Consider the following 24,665-nt stretch of genomic DNA (forward strand, 5'->3'; position numbering starts at 1 on the left):
AAAGGCAGACAGAAAACGAATTGAAACTTTTGAGATGTGGATGTGGCACAGAATGATAAATATCAAACAGCAAGATCATGTAATAAATGAAGACGTACTAAGGAGAATCAGAGAGAACAAGAAAATGCTAAATGTGATTGAATACGGGAAAAAGAACTGGCTAGGACATTCTATGAGAAGGTGTTTATTGGTGAATGTAATAAAAGGCTTGGTGAATGGAAGAAAAGGAAGGGGAAGGGAACAGATTTGAATGATGGATGGGATTAAGGAAAAGGGAAAATATGCTGAAACAAAGAAGTTAGCAAAGTATAGAGTAAGGTGGAGAGCAGCAGCCATGACAGGACCTGCCCTTATGGCAGACCACTATGAATGAATGTATTTATTTAGAATATTTTCAACAAAAAACTCACACTCAGAATATTTTATTTGGTAATATCAATCTTAATCCTTACCATGTTTGATAAAGCAATTTTTCCAGGAGGTGCAGTTATTGTTATATCAAAAACTGACTTTATTGCTGGTTCATCCCAGCAAGGAAAGCACCAACGGGCATCTGTTGCTTCAAACTGCGTAACAGCTACATATTTCTGTTCTTCACCATCAACACTGTTGAAAGGACAAACATTCAGTAACATTATATACTTCAGTTTGATGAAATTTGATAAATGAAAAAAAAAAATGAATTACAAAATAACAACCATTATTAAAAGAAAATGGACCTTCAAACTTAAAAGCTTGGTTAATTGAGTTCTTAAAAAACTATGATATGAGCTAGTACAAAAAAAAATGTCTACTTTGTATGCTACCTCACAATGTTAGGCTTGATGAAAATAAAGTTAGTAAAATACAATCTGGCAGTTAAAAAAACGAACAAAAATTATGCAAGTTTTTTAAAAATAAATCCTTTAACATAATCAATTATGCAGAGTGGTTCAGTTAGTAATTACTTTTTTTAGGTAGATAAAAATATAATAAATCAAGGTAAAAGTTTATTTTAATTTAACTAAATTTTGATGCTGATCAAACATCAGTTCTTTGATAATGTTTTAATGTCTTAATTTTATATGATAGGTGTGCACAAATAAGAGAATTTTTTATATTTCTCTATTATTAACAATAAAGTTATAATTCATTTATTATTGTTAGTATCATTATTATAAGGTCTGACTGGAAATTAATTATGTCATGGACAGAATCACTCAGTGTATATAGATCTAAAATAGATTTAACTATAATTATTGGAATACAGCCGATAATTTTTTTTATTTACTGTCTATGAATATTACTTCCATTTTAACAACAGTAACAATAACTTTCCTGGATGATATCAGTCGGTCCCTATAACAAAACAATTAAAGTAAGTTAGATGTTAAATTAAGTACTAACTAGGAAAATATATTATTTTAACTTGCATTTCCTGTAAAGCAGGCACATAACAACTACTAGCAGAACATATTTTATCAATGTGATGTAAAACCAATTATTGTTTAACCCATATAAGAAATAATTGAAAAATAACTTACACTCCCTTCTAATGTTTTTTATAATTGAGATGACTGGATGTGGTTTGTGATATTCCTACTTGTACAAAATAGCCTTTCAGTATATTTATAAAAAATAAGTGACATATATGTTCATTGAACGTATACTCACTCTTTTTGATTTTTGAGTGGTGGAGGTGGAGGTGGTCAAACATTTCAAATGAGAACAATGGTCATGATATATCATTTTAAAGATCTTGATGAGAAAAGAAAAATTATACAATTAAGGCAAAATTCTGATTGTCCAATCCAGAATGGCAGCCAACAATATGTTTGTTTCAGAGAGCTAGAAAATACAGTTGTATCTCTCGTTTAATTTTTTTTGCAGTAATTCTCTTTGAAAATCTTCTTCAACAATAACTAAATATTAATATCTTAGTACTAATTACAGTACCTTGGCTACTTTGGCACAAATCAGTTTTAGGTAGAAAAAAAAATTTAAATAGTAAATCAAATCTTATTGAAAAATTGGCGTACTATATAAAGATTTGTTTATTTAAGAGAAACTGCTAAATATAGTAGTGAAGAAAGATCATTTGCATTTTTATTGATGAGACCTACATTATGAATTCATACTGCCAACAAAATGGTATGTATTATTTATAGGACAGAATCAGAATCATATTTGTTGGTACAGCATTATGTAGTGATGAGATGTTTACTTATTTTAATTATAAAAGATAGATTTTAAATTATAAATGATAGATGTTTACTTTATTTTAATTGTATAAAATAAAGTTCCACTCAGAAACAATTTTAAAAGTATATATCTGAGTACTTTTGGAGCCGTTACTCCATCATCAGGGATTTCCTAAAAATGTAATTCAAATGTATAATTGTATTTAAAATAAAATTATTATGTTCATAATAGTCGGTCGTCAAGAAATAAAATTAAATTGTATGTACGTCAATACGACTGTAATGTCATGTTCGTAAGATATTAGTAGTATTATGATTGATGAGATGTTTATACAACATGATTCATGTAGTGTTACCAGTCCTATCTGAGCTCATTCTACTAGCAAATCAGATATCATGAAAACTACTAGAGATAGGGTTCTGGAACTTGTTTTATTCAATTTGTCAATCGAAAACCATAAGCAAACTTCAAGTTTATCCCTAGAAAATTTGGGTTCTTATCAGTATTTCACTCTTTGCTCAGGAATCAGCATGAAATCTTTCGCTAGCCGTAACTCGCTACTGGAGCTTTTCCGGGCCAATGTTAATGTGAACTTTTTTCATTATTTTTTCTACAAGAATGAGCTCAGTAAGCGCTGGAAACACTACATGAATCAATATGTTACATATTGTGTTAAGATGTGTATACATAGATATACTCAATGGCATTCACCAGACTGACTAGGACAAATTGTACAGTATTAAAATTTTAATGGTTAAAGCTATCTTTAATAAAACTTAATTTATCCTTTTGTTTTTATTTGATTGGTTAACTGCATAGATTGGCATTTTGTTTTTGCAAATGACTAAGTAATTAATTCCTTAAAAAACCCACATCTCTATTATTGAGTACTAATAGAGCAACTTATATTTTATACTGTTTATAAAATAATACATAAGTTAATAATTTCTTTAATCCAGAAATTATTAATTTCTGGATTAATTTTTAATTATAACTAGCTGACCTGGCAATGCTTAGTCATTGCTAAATTTGAGTATATATATATATATATATATATATATATATATATATATGTGTGTAGATTAAATGAAAACATATGAAAGTTTGATTAATCATTAAAAAACTGAACATTATGGAACTTCATGAAATCTAAACTTTCCCTTTTTCATTTCTTCCCATCTTCCCTTTTTCAATATTTTGCAAAAACGTTTCTTTTCACGTAACTAATATATATATATATATAATGAATATGAGCCAAATTGGACCATAAATACAATTTTTTTAACTATCTCTATCCCAGCACCACCTAGCAGATTCTAACTAATTCAGAAACCTTCATGGGTGTGCGCACAACAACTCACCAGTTCCATCGCAATCAGATTAATGGTATAGGAATACAAACAAACATTCATTTTTACTTCCTTTACGAAGGAAGTATTGTGATCACGAAACATTTCGATTTTCATATTTCAAAGGAAATATCCATTTTCACTAGTTTCAGCGTGACATCTGTACATATGTATGTACCTCGCATGACTCAAAAAGGATTAGTCGTAGGATGTTGAAATTTTGGATTTAGGATTTAGCACTGTTTTAACATCTAGATGTACATATCCCTTTTTGATTGCAATTAAAATTAAATTTTAATTAATGAAATATTTGGATTTTTAAGGGATTGGCTCGAATCAGACTTCATCTCCTTTTTTTTTAATTTAAATAAATTGATTTAATAATTATTAACCTGACTGTAAGCAAAAATTATAATAAATAATTCAATGAATAAAAGAAAAATGAAAAAAATTATTAGTAAAATAAAATTTTATATACTTTTAAAATCATGTAAATGTAATTTAATAGGCATTACTTATGTGAATATATAATAGATTTGATCAAACAACTGATTATTTAATATTAATTGAAAATTATAATTTAAAACTGTATTATTTTTGGATTTTCTTAGCAGATTGTTATAAAAATTGAATACTTATTTTTTAAAAAAATCATTTTATTTAATTATTTGAAGAAAAATAAAATACATTTTTGAATTGTATTCAATTTAACATGATTATTGAAATTATTTTCACTTATGCGTAATATGCACAAGATTTCTGGGTGTAGCTGATTTCAGATGTGTCTTACAAATAAAAGTTAATAATAATTAAACTATTCTGTTTAGTGAACTCCTGTATACTGGTTACAAATATAAATTTTTTGATCTTATGGTGTAGAATAATCAGTTTTTATTATTGGATTATTTGGTAAACAATTTATTTAAAGAGTAATCAAGGGACTTTTACTCCAACCAAATATTCTAGGTAAAATTGTTGAATTAATTGTATATATATTTAATGTTAATAAAAACTAATATTTCAGCAATTGTGTAACTGTCCATTTTTATTAAAGAATTGGAGGATTGTATCTCACTTTCAAATGAAATAAGTTTAAATGAAGCGCAGCAAAAATTTGGTATTTATAATTTAATAAATGTACAACGAAGTCATGTAGTGTCCACAACAGATTTTTATATAGGCCCGGCAATGCTTTACTATTGCTAGATTTGAGTATATATATATGTATACATAGATTAAATGAACACAACTGAAATTTTATAAAACATTAAAAACTGAACATTATGAAATTCACAAAATTTAATCTTTCAACAATTTATCCCTTTTCACCCTTTTCCTTTTTTCCTATCTCCCTTTTTCCCTACAGTTTTTTAGTCAGTAAATAGTCCTTTTTACTTAGTTTTTTAGTCTACAGTGGACACATATACGAACATTGCCTTTTATATATATAAGAAGAAAGTCTGTTTGTTTCGTAAATATCACCAATGAGAGACACCAGTGCCACCTAGAAGGTATAGTTTTTGCAAAAATTTTTCTTTTCACATAACTAATATTTTGAATACGAGCCCCAAATCGGACCATAAATGCAATTTTTCTAAATATCTCGACCCCAGCGACATCTAGCGCATCCATTTTTTGCAAACATATTTCTTTTCACATAACTAATATATATTCTTAATATGAGCCAAAATGTAATGTAAATAGAATTTTTCAAAATATCTCGACCCCCAGTGCCACACCTAGCAGGTTCAAACTAATTCAGAAACCGTCATGGGCATGCCCACAACTCACCAAAGTTTCATCGCAACTGGATGAACAGCATAGGAACACATATAGGACAAACAAACATTCATTATATATATATATATATATATATATATATATATATATAAGATAAGATAAACCATTTATTATTATTTTTTTAATCATTAAAAACGAGTATCATATGTTTGAATTTAAAGTTTAATTTTTAAAGTTTTAATACTGTTATTAATACAACAGAATTAAAACATTAAAAATTAAATTATTTTTATAAAACACAATATGATAAAAAACTGAGTATGATTATGCATGCAGCTGTAATATCGTGACTTTGTTATCTGGTTCTCTCTTATCAACAAACACATTTTTCCTAACCATTAAGTAATCATTACGAGGCATGTGACTATTATATTTGTAACTATTGTCCATGACTAATAGCATGAAATAGAAAAAACATTTAGTGTAAAAATTTTTTCCTTACTTTTTAAACGGGTATTTTCAAATACATTATTCTTACATTAAGCCTTTGATTTCAAGCACTGTACTCCACTTTTATTTAATGTTTGTGAAAATACGAACAATGCACAATTTTATGGTACTTTTATTTAATTATTTATTCTTTAATTTTACACTATAACCTAAATTATAAAAAATGCTCTGTATTTTAAATTGTTTTTTATCAGTTTAACATAAGTAATATTTTGAAAACAACCACCTAGATAGATGAAGTTGGCAACAATATTAGATACTGATTATCACTAAGATAGTCTTCTCAGTATATGTATTGATCTTCTGTCACCTTAAATATAAAATTAGTGATGTAATCTCATATATAGGAACTATAAACAATGACTTTTCCAACACTATAAGCACACTACCACATCACAATGGATTTTTTATTTAGTATATGTCCTTCATTGGTACAGAAACCTCAAAAACGTTCTTACTGTGAAAATCTATGCCGAGAATCAAATTCTGGTTCTTCAGTTTTGCTATCAGTCTATACTACTTACTGGGCCATTGTTATGAACAATAATTATGAGTTAGGATTCTGAAGTACGTATTTTATTTAGCACACAATTATTAAAAAATAATACATGTATTGAAATGTACTGGTACAGCATGGGACTATTTCAAAACATTACTACATTTAACTGCTATTAAAAATTACAAAATCTAATGTCAGATTATCTGGAATTGGGATCTGTACGGGAAATTCATTACATCAAAAGAAATTTAACAATGGAATAGATAAAGTTAATAAAACTATTAGCCCTTTCCAATGCAATGTCTTCAGATACAATACAGATATTCCAATGTTATGCACCTCCCAAGAAAGGGGTTTCACAGTTTTTATACTTCAATCTATTTTAATGATTATTTCAAAACAGAACTATTTTCTATCAATAGATTTGTCTGTATACACTCGGTTTAATAATTAAGTTGTAGGCTAAATAACATCAAAAATTCAAGTTATAAAATTATTGTGTTAATAGAAACAACTTCAAAAAAACACTGCTTGTAGTTTATCTGAACCAAAAGATAACAATAATTTTGCATTTGAAAGTGACTTTAAAGATATTTTACTTAGTGATAAGGCTATAATTAAGTAATCATGTATATTTTGCCTAACAAAATATAAATGGTGTAGATAGTGATAATCACCACCTGAAATCAAGAGGGAAGTAGGATCTTGTCCACATGATATATAATTTTTTTAAAAGTCACAAAATAATATATTACTATTAAATATGATAATTTATTTAACTAATACATTAGTCAATTTTTACGTGAAATTATAAATAAAGTTGGCTATATATTAAGTAAAGTAAAGTCTGTTTTACATACTGAACTTATTTTCAATTAAAGTACATAAAAGCTGAAATTGAGGAAAAAAATCCAAAAATAAAAACAAAATTTTAAAAAAATTATTAAGGACTTTTCTGAAATTATAACCAACAATTTAATTCTTGCTATGTTTACCAATGATTACTTTGACTACTATTTACGACTTTATTACATTATCTTCTAAATTTCATATTCAAAATAATCTAAATTTCATATTCAAAATAATTTAATTATATAAATGAAATAAAAAATGAAGACAAAATCAGTGAAAATAAATAAACCACTTTTTCAATCAGAATTAAAAGTTTATTGTTACTATTTTTTATTTAATAAATTCTCACAGTATTTTAAATAATGTAATTAATAATAAATAAATGTTTATCATAAAGACATAATCAAAATTATATGTGAAACAAGCATAGTATTCTTTATTATATTTTAATATTAATTTATGCAAATCATTATAAAATTTAATAACTGTATAACAATTATCAGAAGAAATGTGTACATGTCTTAACAGAAACTGCCCTCATGGCGTGATGCTTTTTACTGTAAATGATACACTCACACTTTGTTTTATATGATAAGCTAAATCTTACTATGACTCATAAAAAAAAAAACAAACTGATAACAGTTAATGGAGGAACCCACACATGACCTCTAAGTTATAAATTTTAATCAAAAAACCATGATGCTATGTTTTTTGTAATAAAATAGTGTATATATAATTCAACTCATTTTATCCCTGTAAATGTTCTTCTTATTAGTAAATTTCTTACCCATTTTTACTATAATAGCGGGATATTAAAAGTAAAAGATTATGTAAGTAGATAAACTAAATTCACATCTGTTACAAATGTATGAACAAATTTGTATCAATTTAAACAAATATTATAATTTGGGGCATTACAAAGAATCTGATCAACTATTTGATGCTATTAGCATTACTTATCTATTCTGTCAGTCTTATTACCACTGAAGTAATTATTTAAATATAATCACAAGTGATTTCAATCACCAAATCTATCTTCAAAATTATTATAACACAGTAAAGAGTAATCTATCTATCTACCTTTTAATTAACTTAACAACAAAAAGCATTTGATATTAAGTACATATGCTTTTACTCTCACAGGTTAAAACATTACTATTTTTGTTTTTTAATGGGTAGCAGTAAATAAGGGATTTGATCTGATCAAGGTTTTCTTACAGTTTACCCATGATCATTTTAAGGGAATACTGTAACTGTGATTCTTTTATTTTATAGAATAGTCAATTACTGATGTAATTTATATAATGTACAATTAATTTACATTCTATCCTGAATAAATTATTTACTATTATAAATTACACATTACTAATATTATATCATTACATTTGTAATTAATAAATTATGAAAAAAGTTTTATAAAGAATCTAACATTATAAGTTATCCAAAGTGAACAAAGGTACTTTTAAATTTGTTTAGCTACTCTTGATATCCAGATGAAAGTCAGAACTGAAAGTTCATATTTAATCATTAAATGGAGGAATTAGAATGAAACAGGTTGTCAATAATAGTATATTAAAATATAAATAATTAAAAAAATTAAGCAGAATGACACTTCAATTTATATAATCTAACATTTTCTCGCGTGTTAACAATTTATGCTAAGGCAGTCAAGCTACACAAAATTAATCTAATGCTGAAAAAATCAATACTAGTAAAAAATTCTAACTGAGAGAAAAATCTGGAAGATTGTATGTATAATTTCAAAGAGCAAAATAAATAATCTGTAACTACTTACGTCTGGCATTTACTGCGATAAAATCCTTTTAACTTATCATTAAGAACACCGGTAAATTCAAAATTAACTTCAGCATCACCAACTGGTAAAGGTGCAGGTAACAAAAGTGAAAGGACATCATCCTTTTGTGATATTTCTGGCACATGAGAGGTTCCGTTGGGCAATTTGACTTCTGCTTTACTTATTGTTAATTCCTCAGCATTTAAAACTATTTTATTAGTAGGTTCATTTACCTGTAGAAACAGAAAAAGATTAATTAAAAAATGTTTTTAATATTTTAAACATAAAATCTTATTTGATAAAAATATTGTATTGCAATATCAATTTGATTGGCTGATTTGAGACTGTTCCAACACACTATTTCATAAAGAAAGAAATATATCACTGTTACTGTAAAACAAAATTAGTTTGTTCCAGCCTTTAAATTACATGTGTCATAAGTAAAGCTATTTATTTAAGAGGGTAAGAAAAATCATATTTAATATTTAAATCATATATATTTCTCTGAACTTTAATAATTGCTATTAATTGTACTGTCAGTTTCTGTGTTGGAGCAGAATAAATATGTTACTTGAAGGACTGGATATAATTTGCATTTGGTGGGTTTGGAATTCCTATATTCAACAATAATGGATCACTGGAGGCAATGGGAAACCATTTCATGCCTCACTTTCAGGTGAAGCCCTAGCAAGGTATGTTTGTTATTAAGAATGCCCTTGATATTTTCAAGAGTGACTATAATCACATGATAAGTCACCTACAACCAACTTACAGGTCAATCCATACTAAATCACAAATACAAAATTAAAATGTTGCTAGAAATCTTTTAATTTTTTAACAAACATATGACCTCAAGAGAATCGAAAACAGAGATTACTTTATTTTTACGATGTTTCATCATTCTTTTACTACTCACTTTGTATATGGATGTTGGGGAAATTTTTGGGGAAAAATTCATAATTCGATTCTTAATCAACAAATGGGAAAAATATTTTAACATAAACATGTAGATAATCTCATTCATAGTCTAATGTTCTTTTACACATAACACACAACCAAGTTATGGAGAGTTTATGAATAATCATATATTCAGGCTGATAACTACACGAAGTGCATGTGTGTTTTGCATAGATAGTCCACTAAACTCTGTTAACAGACTAACTAAAGAACTTACAAGAGATGAGAGAACCTGGATTCTAGATATTGTGCAACTTTTAATATGGGGACTGACAAAATATTTATAATTTTCTCTCCTAGAGATTCTAGTAAGTTCACATATACATTTGTTTTCTACAAATTTGACAAAGTTACTCATCCTTAGACACATTTTAGATATGATACTTATACTTATTTTATTTTACATCCTCTCTTCATTAGTTTTCATCAATTTCTTTGTAATAATTACTGCTCTTGAAACATCATGCTACAGTACTGTGGTGTATAAATTTATCTTTTCTAAAATAATTATTGGAAAATTATTACATCAATATTTTAACCTTTTATGATAGTCTGCCTTACTTTACAATTTTGTAAAAATCCTTTTTTCCTGAAACAAATTTCTTAAATTTGAAGTTTGCTTATTAACAAATCTTTTAATGAAAGGCTAATTTAACTGAGATATGTTTATATACAGTATGTTCAAATTTTTCTATTATTAATATTTTAAATTAAAAAAAGTATGTGTATATATATATATATATATATATATATATATATATATATATATATATATCAATTTAGTAAAATCAGTTCTTTTATTGTCCTTATCTCCCTCTGTACTAATTTATTAAAAGCAAAAACAAAATTCAGCACAATCCACCACAGTACAGAATCAAATAAGATTTCTTACCTTATCTTATTATTTTTCTTTATTCATTTATACCCAAAACAATGCTTTCAAGGAATTCCTCATTGGTTGGATAAAATTAAATTTTTTTTATTCTTAAAAACTTCAAAATCACACATTAAAATATTGCTACATATGTAATACCAGGCTCGGCTGATAAATTTTGCACACTATCGTGCTAGACGGAGACAAAATGTACCATCCAGTTGGGTGTGGCAGCACATAATAGCTAAAATCCCCTTTAAAAACCTGCGATAATGCGTTGAAATCTGTTTACCGGTTTGTTTTCAGTAGCAGTTAAAATGGAGTCGAGTACAGCCAATATGTCAACGTGGTTAAAACTGCGCACTGTAATTGAAATTTTAACAGCAGAAAATGTGAATCCTACGAATATTTTTCGGTTTACGGTAGTAAAACTGTTGACAGGAGTACTGTGAATGGGTGGGCACTGAAATTTTGCAAATGTAAAGCTGGTAAAACAACAATTGTGATGCACCTCGCAGCGGACAACCAGATTCTTTGACTGACGGAAAACATCGAAAGGAGGTGGACAATTTGCTTCAAAGTGATTGGCGAATCACCCAGCAAAACACTGCTATTCAGTCAGGCATACCTAAAGAATGAGTGTGCCATATTATCGAGCTAACCATAAAATCTGTGTACGATGGGTACCACGCAAACTCTCTGATGGCTCTCCCCAAACTGAAGTTTGAGCCTATTCTGCATCCGCCATACTCGCTGGATTTGGCTCCATGCGACTTCCACTTCTTCCCTCAACTCATGAGGGATCTCAAAGGAAATCACTATACAACAGACGATGAGGTGAGGGAAGTTGTGGCCACTTGAATCCGAGAAAGACTGCCAGAATTTTTCAGTGACAGAATGCAAAAGCTTGTCACACATTGGAAAAAGTGTATCAGAAATTTGTATAAAATAAACGGAGATTATATTGAAAAATAAAGACTGCATTTTGTAGATAAAGTATTGTACTCTTATTTCATTCTAATATCTGTTTTCATTCCCATGCTACACATATATGTGCAAAGTTTATCAGCCAAACCTTGTATATAAATGCAAACAATTAAAACCTTAAAATTCTTTAACTTATTACACATGTTTATTAATGCAGTGCTGTATATGTGGCTGGCCACAAATATGTATAATAAGTTAAAGAATTTTAAGTTTTTAATTGTTTGACTGCATATATATATATATATATATATATAACAATATTTTAATGTGATTTTGAATTTTTTAAATAAAAAAAGAATTTTAATTTATGAGGAATTCCTCAAAAGTGCTATTGGTGTATAAATGAAAAAAGAAAAATAGTAAGATAGGGTAAGAAATCTTATTTGATTCTGTACTGTGGTGGATTTTCTTTTTGCTTTTAACAAATACATATACGTATATACATATCAATATCACGATTGTGTTAAGAGGCTCTCAACCTTTTTGAACTAGTTAAGGTTTACACCCCACAAAAGGTAAAATTCGAAAAAAGTAATATAAAAATACTTAACACGCTTGGCTGACAATAAATGACACCAGCAGTCTTATTTTTAGGTATGAATAAAGCAATATATTTTTGAGTGGGTAATTGGTTATGATGTGATAAATATTTTTTTTTGTTCAACCCCTGGGACCATCATTAGGTACTACTTCAGAGGATGAGATGAATGATTTGTAGTGTGTGAAAATGCCATGCCTGACCGGGAATCGAACCTGGGACCTCCAGATGAAAGGCCAAGACGCTACCACTCGTGCCACAGAGGCCGACGCAGCTTCCGTGGCACACCGGCCAATGAAAGACTGTTCTACAGTTGCTAAAATATTATTATTTTAGATCCCTTCCTCTTTTGTGAAATTGACTATCATCATACATAGAACTTATTTATTATATACAAATGTTCCGTTAAAACTGATAATAGCATAATAGACAACATATGCTAGGAATAAGTTTCTAATGCAAGTCAGATTCCATTCCTTTTATACAAAACTCAAACTAATAAACAAATATATTAGCATGCTTGAAATATGGAGTGATGTAAACAATGAATAGTAATAAATTTTCTTTTTTTCCCCAAAAATATGAAAAGACTGTTTTGGTGCTTATAGTACAGAAATGAACTCGACAATTTAGATGAAAAATACAACGCAAATAGTCACTTATATTTTAAAGTATATTTTGATGAGAAATTAATTGCTGGAATTAAAAAAGTCAATTACTTTCATTCAAATACGGCATTTTTATTGGGTTTGCAGGTGTAAAATTTTCTGGATCTGTGGTAAAGAAAATTTATATTATAATTGTGAATGTTATTCCTATAATATCTTTAATGGTGATAATACTGATATTTAAAAAATAAAATGATAATTTGTATTATTAAAGTAATGTAATTATTATAAAGTCTATTTCTGCAAGAGGAACATTTTTTTTATTTTTAAATAAAATATAACAGAAAACTTCAAAGAATCAAATAAAATCAAAAATTTATATTCCATCAACTAAATGTGACAATAATTTCTAACTGATTGATGGTAAAGCTTATGCCTGATATAAAAATTAATACAGAACAAAAACTTTATTTGAAAACCAAAACTAAACTCCCTTCCCCTAAATAAATGATTCACAATACTTCACATAATAACAATAATCTAAGTGAATTTATTAGCTGCTCAATATATAAAAAAAACAAGGAAACTGTGAATATATTACTTTGTAATATTCTACACTCTCTTCCTTTACTTTTGAGGTAAAGTGCTAATATCTGACAATTTTAAATTACTATAATAAAATTAAGATACTTTATATATGTATATATATCTATAAAGGGCACTAAGAAAATTTTGCAATGACTTTATTTATTATAATTTTTCAAAATAATTTACACCACACATCATATACACTTCTCCATAATTCAAAACCAGTCTTCAAAGAAACCCTTCCTGGTTTCACTGAAGATCTGGACACATTCAAGCCTTAAGCAGGTCATCACTTGTAAAATGCCACCCTTTCAGTCTGTTCTTCATCAGAGGAACAATGTGAAGTCACATGGAGTGAAATCAGGAATGAAGGTAAGGTTGCTCTAACTGTTTTATTAAAGTGCTGGTCAAATGCTCAGAACAAATTTTGGGGTGTTATCACGATGAAGAAATCATGTGTCCATCCTTGAGTTTGGGCACAACTTCTTGAGAGCTTTGATAACTTTAGGCAGGCATTCCTTTTTGTACAAATTCCTTGGTGTAACTCTGTCTTCTGAGTTTCTAACACTACTTTAAAACTTCTCTCAGACTAAAAAATATGGCCACCATTTTCTTCTTCACTGATCTCGACTTTTAAACAGCAATGGAGAGGTCTCCTCATCATCGAACACCCACACTTTGTTCTCAGCCTTGGTTGGAAGATCGTAATAGTACAAATAAGTTTCATCACATGTCTGTCACAATACTGTTCACATAAATTTCCCACTTTTAAATTTTTTTAGCATTTCACAGCACGATGTCCCATCTGATTGTCGGTCACATTATAAGGCACCCAAAAGGTTCAAAGTTTTTTAACACGAAGGTGATCTTGGAGAAGAGCATGAATTGTTATTCCATTAATGACCAAATAAACTTCTATTTGGTGAGAGGTCTCACGCCTGTCTTTATTTAAGCATTTTTCATATTGCAGCAATGTTTCCCTCAGTCACAGTCAAAGACAGTCGACCTGACCTTGGAGCATGCTCAAGGCCAAAATTTCCTCTTTCAAAGTATCAGTACCACCTACATAGTGTTGTACGATGAGGACAATCCTCTCCAAGCATAGGACTCATTTTATCTAAACTCTGATCAACACTTAACCCATGTGTAAGATTGTAATCGTATTCAGTAATATTGTACCCATATTCAGTAATTGACCATGATATTACTAACTCTTTTCACCAACACAACTAAAAAGCAAATAACACTGAGACAGTAACTAAAGTGCACATTGCATTGTAGCCTTTTTGTAAAGGGCTACAATGCACGTTGGGTCCTATCTAAACATATGCTAACCACCTGTGATCATCTGTTCATTGTATTGCAAAAATTTCCTTATGCCTTTTGTATATTTTATTTTTCATAATAATTCATTGTTAGTCCTGGTTAAGACAATACACAGAATATCCCTGCTACTGGATTCCATATTACTTGGAACCTGCAGTCAACGAGAGCATGAAGTAGAGTACAAAGACTGTTGAAACTTTGTGGGGAGTACTGATATTGAGTATATAAACCAAAAAGTGCTAAGTAATCCTCCGTACAATTAGAAGATTTTATTTTTATAATTAGAAGGGTGTAAGGTGAATAACTGGCACCTTAAAATGATGTCATCTTAGTTTACAGGTAACTCCAACAGGATTTCTGGTCATCTTAGTATGGGTGCTGGCAATAGACAAACATTACACTCCTGTCCTTCAATTACTTCAACTTGAAAAGTTTTGAATTGAAAGAGTATTTTTGGGATTATAATCCCAAAAGAGTTGTATCCGAGTCAAAAAGAGTTTTAGAGTTGTAATTTGCAATAACGCTAAATGTATCATTAAAATTTAAAACTAAATTTCAGTACAATTAATAATACAAATTTTAAAAACTTTAATTATTAGATTAAATTATCAAATATCTTATGACAATTAATAATAATTACTTTTGTTAATTGGTGAATATTCACATTTTTATGATCTTTTTATTGATCACATTTATCTTTTACAGAAGTAACAGGGCATGTACTGTACAAGTATAACTATTTAGATTGTTCTATTAATCTTTTGTAGCAGAAGTATGTAAGATAACATTATCAAGAGATTATGGCTACATACAATTCATTTAACAATTTTATATATCTACAGAGAAATTATATTTTTTTAAGTTTTAACAAATGAGATCACAATATTTATACTAACTGACAATACATCTAAATATAGATGTACTGAACAATATATCTAATTATATAGTCTTATTATGCGATAGGTTAAACAAAATTCAAGTTAAATAATTATTTTTATATAAATTGAATTTTCTTTGATATAGCATACAATAACACAGAATAAATCCAAATACATTTGGATTCATTACAATCAAAAAGTGTCAAGGTTAGCGACTTGTATATACTGCAGTAAGAGGCAAACTTACATTTGGTTACATAATATTACTGATATTTAAATAAACAATTGGAATAGGATAGAGTAGTCTATAAATTAATTAGATTACCTTCTACTTTCAATAATTTTTAACTGTTAAAAGTTTATTCTAATTTATTTAATGTTTACTTTCATTTATTTTTATACAGCAATTTTTTTAATATTTGTTCAACTAGCTAAACATGTTTTAATATTTAATGCATTCAAGGGTTTACATTATATTGTAAACATTCTATTGTCAGCACTATGCCATTAATTAATTTAATGCTAGAGATCACTATTTAACTTTTTAAATTTTAACTTTTGTCCTTGATTTATCCTTAAGCCTTTATATTTACATCTGATAAGGCAACAGAAATAATAAGAGGTCACTATTGTAGAAGAAAATAATTTATAATTTACATTTAGACTAAAATATATGAAGTTAACGTTTATTTTGCACAAATACCTTTGAAACTGACTTAGAAATATCTAAAGGAGTGGTACAGGATTTCTACTCTACCAACTAGCTTTTAAACAGACCACCAAACAAATCTGAGAAGATTAAATATATTACTAGCAACTTCAATGATTAACAGGACATGTTACAGTTTGGACAGCTAGGTGTACTACAAATCTTTTAGAATGAAACTTATGGGAATATTCTGCCTTATTAGATAATTAATCAGATCAGTTAAAAAAGTATATTAAACATGAACACAGAATTTGGAGCTAATTCACAGGGTAAGTGCGGAAAAAATCTAAAAAAGTTCATGAACAGTTTACTTTACTGTATCAAGTACAGTACTGTACTGTACTTGATAACTTGAAAACATCAATGTAACTTCCATTATATTATGTCACTGTTGTGACAAGTTTTTTAGACACAGGTTTACTGTTTTATGAAGGTAGAACTGATATTTTTCTTTGGATATGAAGAAAATATACTAAAGTAAGCTCATATGGATTTGCCTTGACTTTGCAGAATTTGGGACAAAATATAAGACACTTTTGAATAGTGAGTTCAGTACTTACTGAAAAGGTTTACTGCAACCAATATACAATGTAATGTAAAATGGAATTAATACGATAGTATGATGGACTAAAAATTTATAAACCTAAAAGATTTAAAAAAATTGTTGTTCAAAATGAAACAATTGATGATAACATGGGAAAAACAAATTAAATATATGAACTTAAAGTTATAAACATAATTTATATTTTGTGATCAAGATTTCATTCTTGTGCAGAGATTTTTATAAACTGATGACATTAAAGATCTTACGGCAGATAGAGAAAGGAAATTTTAGAATATCTAGCATCATATTTACTTTTTATATCTGGTTTTTCTTCCTAAGAAACATACACAAATATTTTATGTATTTGTCAGAGTAACAAAAAGTAACATTAATATATTTCCATCTTACACTTGTCAATAAACACTAAACAATCTGTAGCCAAGGTCCAATACTGACTTTTTTATGTAATAAAACATTAAACATAAAATATTTAATTATTATAAAAGTCAAATTATCAAACAAATAAAAATCAGTTATTGGTACCATAAGCATAATAAATTTATTTAAGCATAATAAAAGCATCAATTACAAAATGGTTTTTGTGTTCTACTGAATATATATATATCTTTTATAAATAATAATCTGAAAATTAAAAATTATCTTTTAATCATATAATTATCTTTTTTTGTTATTTAAATTTGAATTAAGTAATAAAACAATAAATCTAACTTTAATTTTTACTAACAATAAAATCAAATGAATACTAATTTTAAAGTATGCAAATATTAACATTACATTAATAAGTAAATATTTTAACTGCCTATTTACTACTGTTTTTTATCAATTTTATGCTAATAACAATTTTAAATATATATATTATAGCAAAGAATCAATTTTTTTTACTAGTACAATAATAATTAATTTACTTTACATAAAATATAAAATTAATTCAATAATTTTATACTACAGCCCTGCAAATTTGATATATGATGAAGGCATGACGGTTGTGTACCTCTTTGACCATGAACAACAACAAATTTTTTCTTAATACGATTCAACAATAACACGTCCAGATTATTCTTTATTATAGTTCATGATAGCATTTGTGTGGAACAACCCAGCCTTCACCCCAACTACACCAACACATGCACATAAACAGATACCCTCGCTTTTTTATATCCAAAAACAAAATTCAGAAAAACAAGTAAGTATATTTCACAAAACAATTATTGTTAAACATAAAATTTAAAACACTTCCTCCACCAAGGGATGGTAGTATCTTTGTTTTTTATCTAAAAGATATTAGATTAAAATGTGAGGCTTGGATTTTCTACACAATATAAAATATCTCGCATCATATTCTCATAAAAAAGCTCAAGCTTATGTCATGAATTAATCAACTAAAAAGAAAAAAGTAAACAAAAACAAAATCTAATAAACTTTATTTCTCTTCATTAATTTGTTTCATGTGGATCCTTCATCCTTTCTGTTCTGTGTTAACATAATCTTCTTTCTGCATAAAACTTAAACACAAAGCTTATTTCGTGCTAGCACTCTACAAAACCATAAGAAATATAATTCTCATTCCGCGTATAACATTCCTACCATTCTGTATAAACCTCTTAATATGTTTTCAGAATTTAGATTCATTCAGCTTTAAAATATGATAATTCCACAGAATTCTGTATTTTTCAATGAAGTCATTCACATAAGCAACACTCTTTTCAATAAATTCATTTCATAATATAATCAAGCCTGGTGACCCTTTTAACAATTGCTTAAAATGTGAACTCCCAAAGACTGGGACCAAGGATTATATTGTATCTGTCAATATCCAATTTCCATTTTCATAAGAGAAAATAAAAAACAATTGTTTTCACCTATTTTGATTTCTTTTTGGCAACATTTTTCAATGATAAAATTATGCTACAACATAAACATTGAAACTTCGTTTATATTTTATAATAACGTGATAATCTCTCCTATATTATTGATACCTACTTCAAGTACTCATAATTTTTCTTTTCTGTTTTTTTAACAACTGAACTTCTTGACAACTTCTTTTAACAATTGAACAATAACAAATCCTGAAGCTATTAAATATAAAAAGCTCACCAAGCTGGTTTGTGCTTTTTATAAAATTCTGAATTTGTTTAGCTTTTTCTGTTTTCATCACATATACTGTCATGATTTCTTACATTTTTTTGCAAAACATTTCAAAGACCTTCTCCTTTCAGCTTTTTGATACAACTTAGTCACTGTAATAAAGAGCCAGCCTTCATAAAAATAATTTGCACATTTCTACATGCATGTTAGATCTTTTCTGCACAAAAGTTCTGTCGTTGACCCTCAAATGTTATCAGTGTTATTTTAAGTTATTGATCTCAATGTTATTCCTTACTGTTAAGTATTTTTCTTTCATTTTAGTAAATGGCACTGACTGCTATCATTAACCAATAATAAATGCCAATGAAACGCACCCTCCATTGCAACTTGTGATCAACAGGAACTTAGTTTGTTAAATACAGCTTTCAAAATTGTAATTTTACTTATACTTTACACTTTTTAATTACCAATGGTTCTACTCCCTAAGATATTCCCAGTTATAACTATTTAAAAAAAATCACAGACAGTAAAATATACAGACTCAGAAAAGAATATATAGATATAATAAACTTTTAATGAACATCAAGCAAATGGTCTATGCAAGGTACTAATCTATCAACACAAGACAATCTATAAGAACTTGAAGCTTTGAATAATCTATTAATTATTTATCAACAGAAATAAATGCATAAAACACAAATGACATTAACCAGAATAGTATTAAGGATAAAATCAAATGGATTTATTACTTCAGACTTAAACTGAACCTTTATTTATAAATAACAATCTTTCTACAATTAGTCCACAACTGTGTTATTACTTCCATCACTATTGTGCCTTAACAAATTTTCCCATTCTGTCTTAGTTAAGAAGGAGATTTGGCACTTGTATGTTTCGAGTATTTTCTCAAAAACAATAAAAAAAGAAATATTAAACATACATAGTCTACTTACATACCAAATTCTAGTCTTATATCGAAAAGACTTGTAAAAAATACCACTTTATAAAATATGTATACATTATACAATAACTAAATGACCAAATTACTTTTTGATCACATTCAAAGTATATTTGCCTAACTCAAAAAAAAACCATCAACTGAATATACGTGAGAACAGCAGCACCAATAACTGACAATGATCTAACAAGCAATTAAAATCATTAAGAACATGTGTTTTATAAATCTTGTTATTTAATTAATTTTGGCTTTTTTCAATCATTTTTTTATATAGTTTATATTTTGTAAAAAAAGTTATAGAAATAAATCCTTTTAATAAAATAAAATTTTCCAAATCTTATTGCTGTTTATTAACAGCCTGGCCAACTAAAAACAGCTACTTTTGTAATTAATTTTAGCAGTAAAGGCTTTTTATAAAGGGGGCTAACAAATGAATCACTACATGGTATTAAAATTGCCAACTTCATTTATATTTTTTTTTGGAATTCCACAAAAACTGATGTTCCAAGAACAAAAACAATTATGTACATCATCATAAACAATAAGCCACTTTATCTCAAGGATGTTAGTTTTTACTAAATGTAAGAGATGATAGAACACTATTATATTCTTTCTTATATTGAAATCTTAAAACTGTTTTAAGTAAATCTGAATTATCTGGTATCTTCTGTATTACTATTTTATTATTCTGGCAATAAAATTAAATAATTAAATGTTGATAAATTTGAAATTAAAAAATTTTGAACAAAGTTTAAAGTTTAATCCATTTACATCACTAAAAATGTATAAAATGATAATAAAGAGATCTTCTATGTTATAGTAAATCTTTCAGAATACTTGTCAAGTCTTATAATTACTTTGTGAATGAATTTAGTATCAACAAAATTTTAATGTTGTTGTTAATAAACATGCAATTTAATGATCACAATAAAATTTACTTGTAGTAGAAGTTTTCTACAAAAATCAACTGAATTATTTTAGAAGTGATTTTGAAAAAAGTAATAAACATATTCAGGCTACGCAAAATGTATAAACAGTTTCATTTATAATATTACAAAAAAAAAAACATTTAAAATTTTTTAAGCACAGTGAAAATTTAACAATTAAATAATGGACACAATGTAAAACATGATGGGTTATATATTTTTTCTTTCCTGATCTTAATTCATATAATTTTGAACATTTGCTATCTTTAATTAAAAGGATCATTTTTATGATATATTTTTGCTCATTTTATTAGTATAATTAGGTCCATCAATGTATAAATAATAATGATTTTTATATTTATTTAAATAAAACATAAATTATTTTTATTGAATTTTATCTGCAACAAGGAAAGAACTGTTATCGTAAATATAAGTATTAATGTAGAAATTGATTATCCTCGTTTTAAACATACTAGGTCGACACAAAATGGAGCATATAGAAATGCTTTTTTAGTTTGATTTAAAATAAAACACACATATTTTGCAATAAATATATGCAACAAAATGTTTAATTTGTTCAATAATACAATCTATGATACCAGTAAAACAAATTTGGGGTTTACTGCCTTTTTTAAATAAAAAAAGAACTTTGTTTTAAAATGTATTTGATTGTTACTGGAATAAAGTTTATTTCAAATGATGTATTATGTGAAAGTTGGGGAAGCATAATCAAAAATATTCTTTTTTATAAATATCTATTTAATAAGTTTTATATTTAAACAAAAAATTATATTTTATTTAATATTAAAACAAAAAATTGGTTGTAGTGAGAAAAATACTAATTTTATGTTATGATTCATTAACTTTTGTAATTAACATTGTATCTCTACATACCTAAACCATAAAATTATACAGTAACGTATATAGAAAATATAAAACAATATCAACAATTAAGAAGTTTTTCGGTATAAGTGCATGTAAGGTATGGTAATTTACACACACAAAACACTTATCAAATATCTTTTTAATATATCCTCACTAGAACAAAGAACAGTAAGCAAGAAATTGGTAAACCAAATTCTGAAAGTAAAATTGCAACATTATCAAATCAATTAAAATAAGCCAAACATAGAAGAGATGTTACAACGAAATAGTGGTTGGATTTCTCTCTAGCTACACAGCAATAATAAAGAAGTAAAGACATAAAATAATGCAATACACAGGCTTAATAATATTTTCAATGGAGTAAATAAGCATAATGGAGTTGCTTAAAATCATGCTAAAAATTCATTTATAGTTAAAAATGAAACGGATAGGCTTACAGCAGTATAAACACAGAAACACAAAAATTAATTTAAATCTAATAAATTAAGAAAATAAATATATTATCTACACAGAAATTCAAAATGAATTAAGTTTAACCAAGAAAGAAAGTAGTAAATCTGAATTATTCTATAAAATGCTATCAGTAAAGGAAATCACTTATCAAAACAGACTATCAGATGATGGGTTACAAGTAATCAGATTTATTAAGTTTCACATCAAAACACTTTCAGTCACTTTTGTGGCCATCATCAGTGACTTGACACTTTTGTCTTAAAACAAAATGTTTTGATTTTGTTTGGTGAAACATTAAAACGTTTTACCAGTGGTTATGGTCAAAATAATCACAAATATAACATTTGGTCAAGAAATCAGTTGAAACTGAAAAACTTCAAATATTATATCTGCTAACATAATCAGAATACTCAAATTAACATTATGATAATTTCAGAAAAAAAGCATGACAAATTACTAAAAATATATTCAAACACACAAAATTCAATTTTACGGCATTATTTACTGTACTTGTTATTCATTAAATTTAACCTATAACCTCTTTAAGTAATTGCTTTCAGTTAAATTAAAATGTAAAACTTTATGTAAAAAATACCATATTTTATAAGTCACTGATTTACAGCTCAAGTATTAATAACATTAAAAAAGCCAAGAGTTGCTGACAAGGTATATCAGTTATAATCAAGCAATGTATAATAAATTATTCTAACTATATATAACATATACTTCTTAGTCTATTACTGCTATTAAAAAAACCTTTATTACAAGTTATAAGTTTCTTTGGTGAAGTAAATATGAATTATAAAATAATGGTATATAAATCATTATCATAACTTGTAAAAATAAAAAGATAACTACTCGATGAAGCTCCCTAACATACTTTAAATGCAAAAATAGTAATGCAACATTTCTGGGTAACATTAAATATTATCTGAAAAACTTGAACCACATTTGTACAAATTGTCATAAGGCTGTTTAAAACATTAATTCCTATAAATTTCATGAACGAAGCTTTATAAATAAATAGTGATTAACAGCCACTAAAACGCTGGGATTTTTTTAATGAATTATGAATTACTAAATAACGTGCAACACAAATCATACCGTTAAGTTATGCAAACACAGATGCTAATTGTGTTACCTGCTGGGCTACTTATTAAAATTTCATCTTTAATAGAATCTTATGAGACAACCCACATGCTTTAGGGTGTACTCTAAACAGAATTTATCAAGAGTACTTCACAAAATGTTCATCAGTATTATTCAGTAAACTAATTACGAGTAAGTTATAATCAACGATGAAAGGTATACTGTAAAAGTGAAGCTATCACAAATAAACGCTAAGTAGGTCAAACAAAACTAAAAAATTGAGTGTAAAAAATAGAATATGAATTTCAAACTTAATAATCAACTTACCGTAACTTGTACAGTTTCTTTACCATCAAACGTAAATTTTTTGAAGTCCGGCTTAAAATACAATTTGTAACGGTTTGGAATCACTGTTCTGGGTAGTCTTTCAAAAGGTTTCTTTTCCGGCATCTTTATTTCAGGAGATGTATTTAATTGTAATTCTGGATTAAAACAAACTGCAGATGTAAACAATGTACGACTTTTTAGAATGTAAACGAACTTGGGAGAGGAAACTGCCGGTAAGAAACAGGTAAACGGATTGCCCGCAGCACGGAACCTAAACTCCCTCAGTAGAGTTGTACCACTGACACGTATCCTACTTTCTTGTTTCGATAGAATATAACGGTACCGAGAAAAGCCGTCAGCAAGCGAAACCGGTTTCCAATAGCGTTGTATGATACCACTTACAGACATAAAATTTTTTAAGTCGCCTATTTACTACACGAATTTACTACAGCGTACAGGTTAGGACTGCATTGTTACAAACTATCCAATGTCATCTAAATATAGTACTGAAGTATTTATAGAAACGTGATAGAAATTTAACCTCTAATCATCTGCAATGCATGAAAAAATAACCGAACACAGTAACCGTAAAAAAAAACAGTTGACTACACTGACGCAGCAAAACAACTGTAACAAACGTTAGAGACGTTCCTTAAAACTAGATAGCGTGATACATACACCAATCAACATTCCACACGTTTGTTTGCGCGTGCTCTCACTGCACTTTTTCAAAACCCGCCAAAACGTAAAATATGTCCAGTTCAGTGGAAAAGCTAAACCACTGCTTTTCCGAGGGTTTCATAGTTATACTACAGTTTAAAGTTTGAATCGGCAAAATATTAACTATAATTTGTTAGTCATCAATGAATAAAAAATAAAATGACGTTAAAAATATGCTGATTAAAAAAGTACGAGTATTTCAAAAAGTGTGAAATAAAAATTCAGTATTAAAGTACAAATCGTGAAATTAACTTCAGATAAACAAG

General features: G+C 27.5%; 1 protein-coding gene across 4 annotated transcripts in view; it reads right to left on the bottom strand.

Moving 5' to 3' along the window:
- Positions 1–24,310, bottom strand: part of Psa (puromycin-sensitive aminopeptidase) — a 78,478-nt gene extending 54,168 nt beyond the window's left edge. For 2 of the 4 annotated variants that reach the window (XM_075368100.1, XM_075368098.1), the window contains exons 1-3: positions 23,680–24,307; positions 8,927–9,159; positions 453–606 (exon numbers count right to left, since the gene is read on the bottom strand). In XM_075368100.1, coding sequence (XP_075224215.1) covers positions 453–606; positions 8,927–9,159; positions 23,680–24,087 — 795 coding nt within the window. In that variant the 5' untranslated portion in view covers positions 24,088–24,307. Of the gene's footprint in view, positions 1–452; positions 607–8,926; positions 9,160–23,679 lie in introns of all 4 variants that reach the window. The other 2 variants (XM_075368097.1, XM_075368099.1) reach the window with 2 other exon arrangements.
- Positions 24,311–24,665: the final 355 nt, after the last annotated feature.

Source organism: Lycorma delicatula, chromosome 6 (assembly GCF_047948215.1).
Source record: "Lycorma delicatula isolate Av1 chromosome 6, ASM4794821v1, whole genome shotgun sequence".
Classification (NCBI taxonomy): domain Eukaryota; kingdom Metazoa; phylum Arthropoda; class Insecta; order Hemiptera; family Fulgoridae; genus Lycorma; species Lycorma delicatula.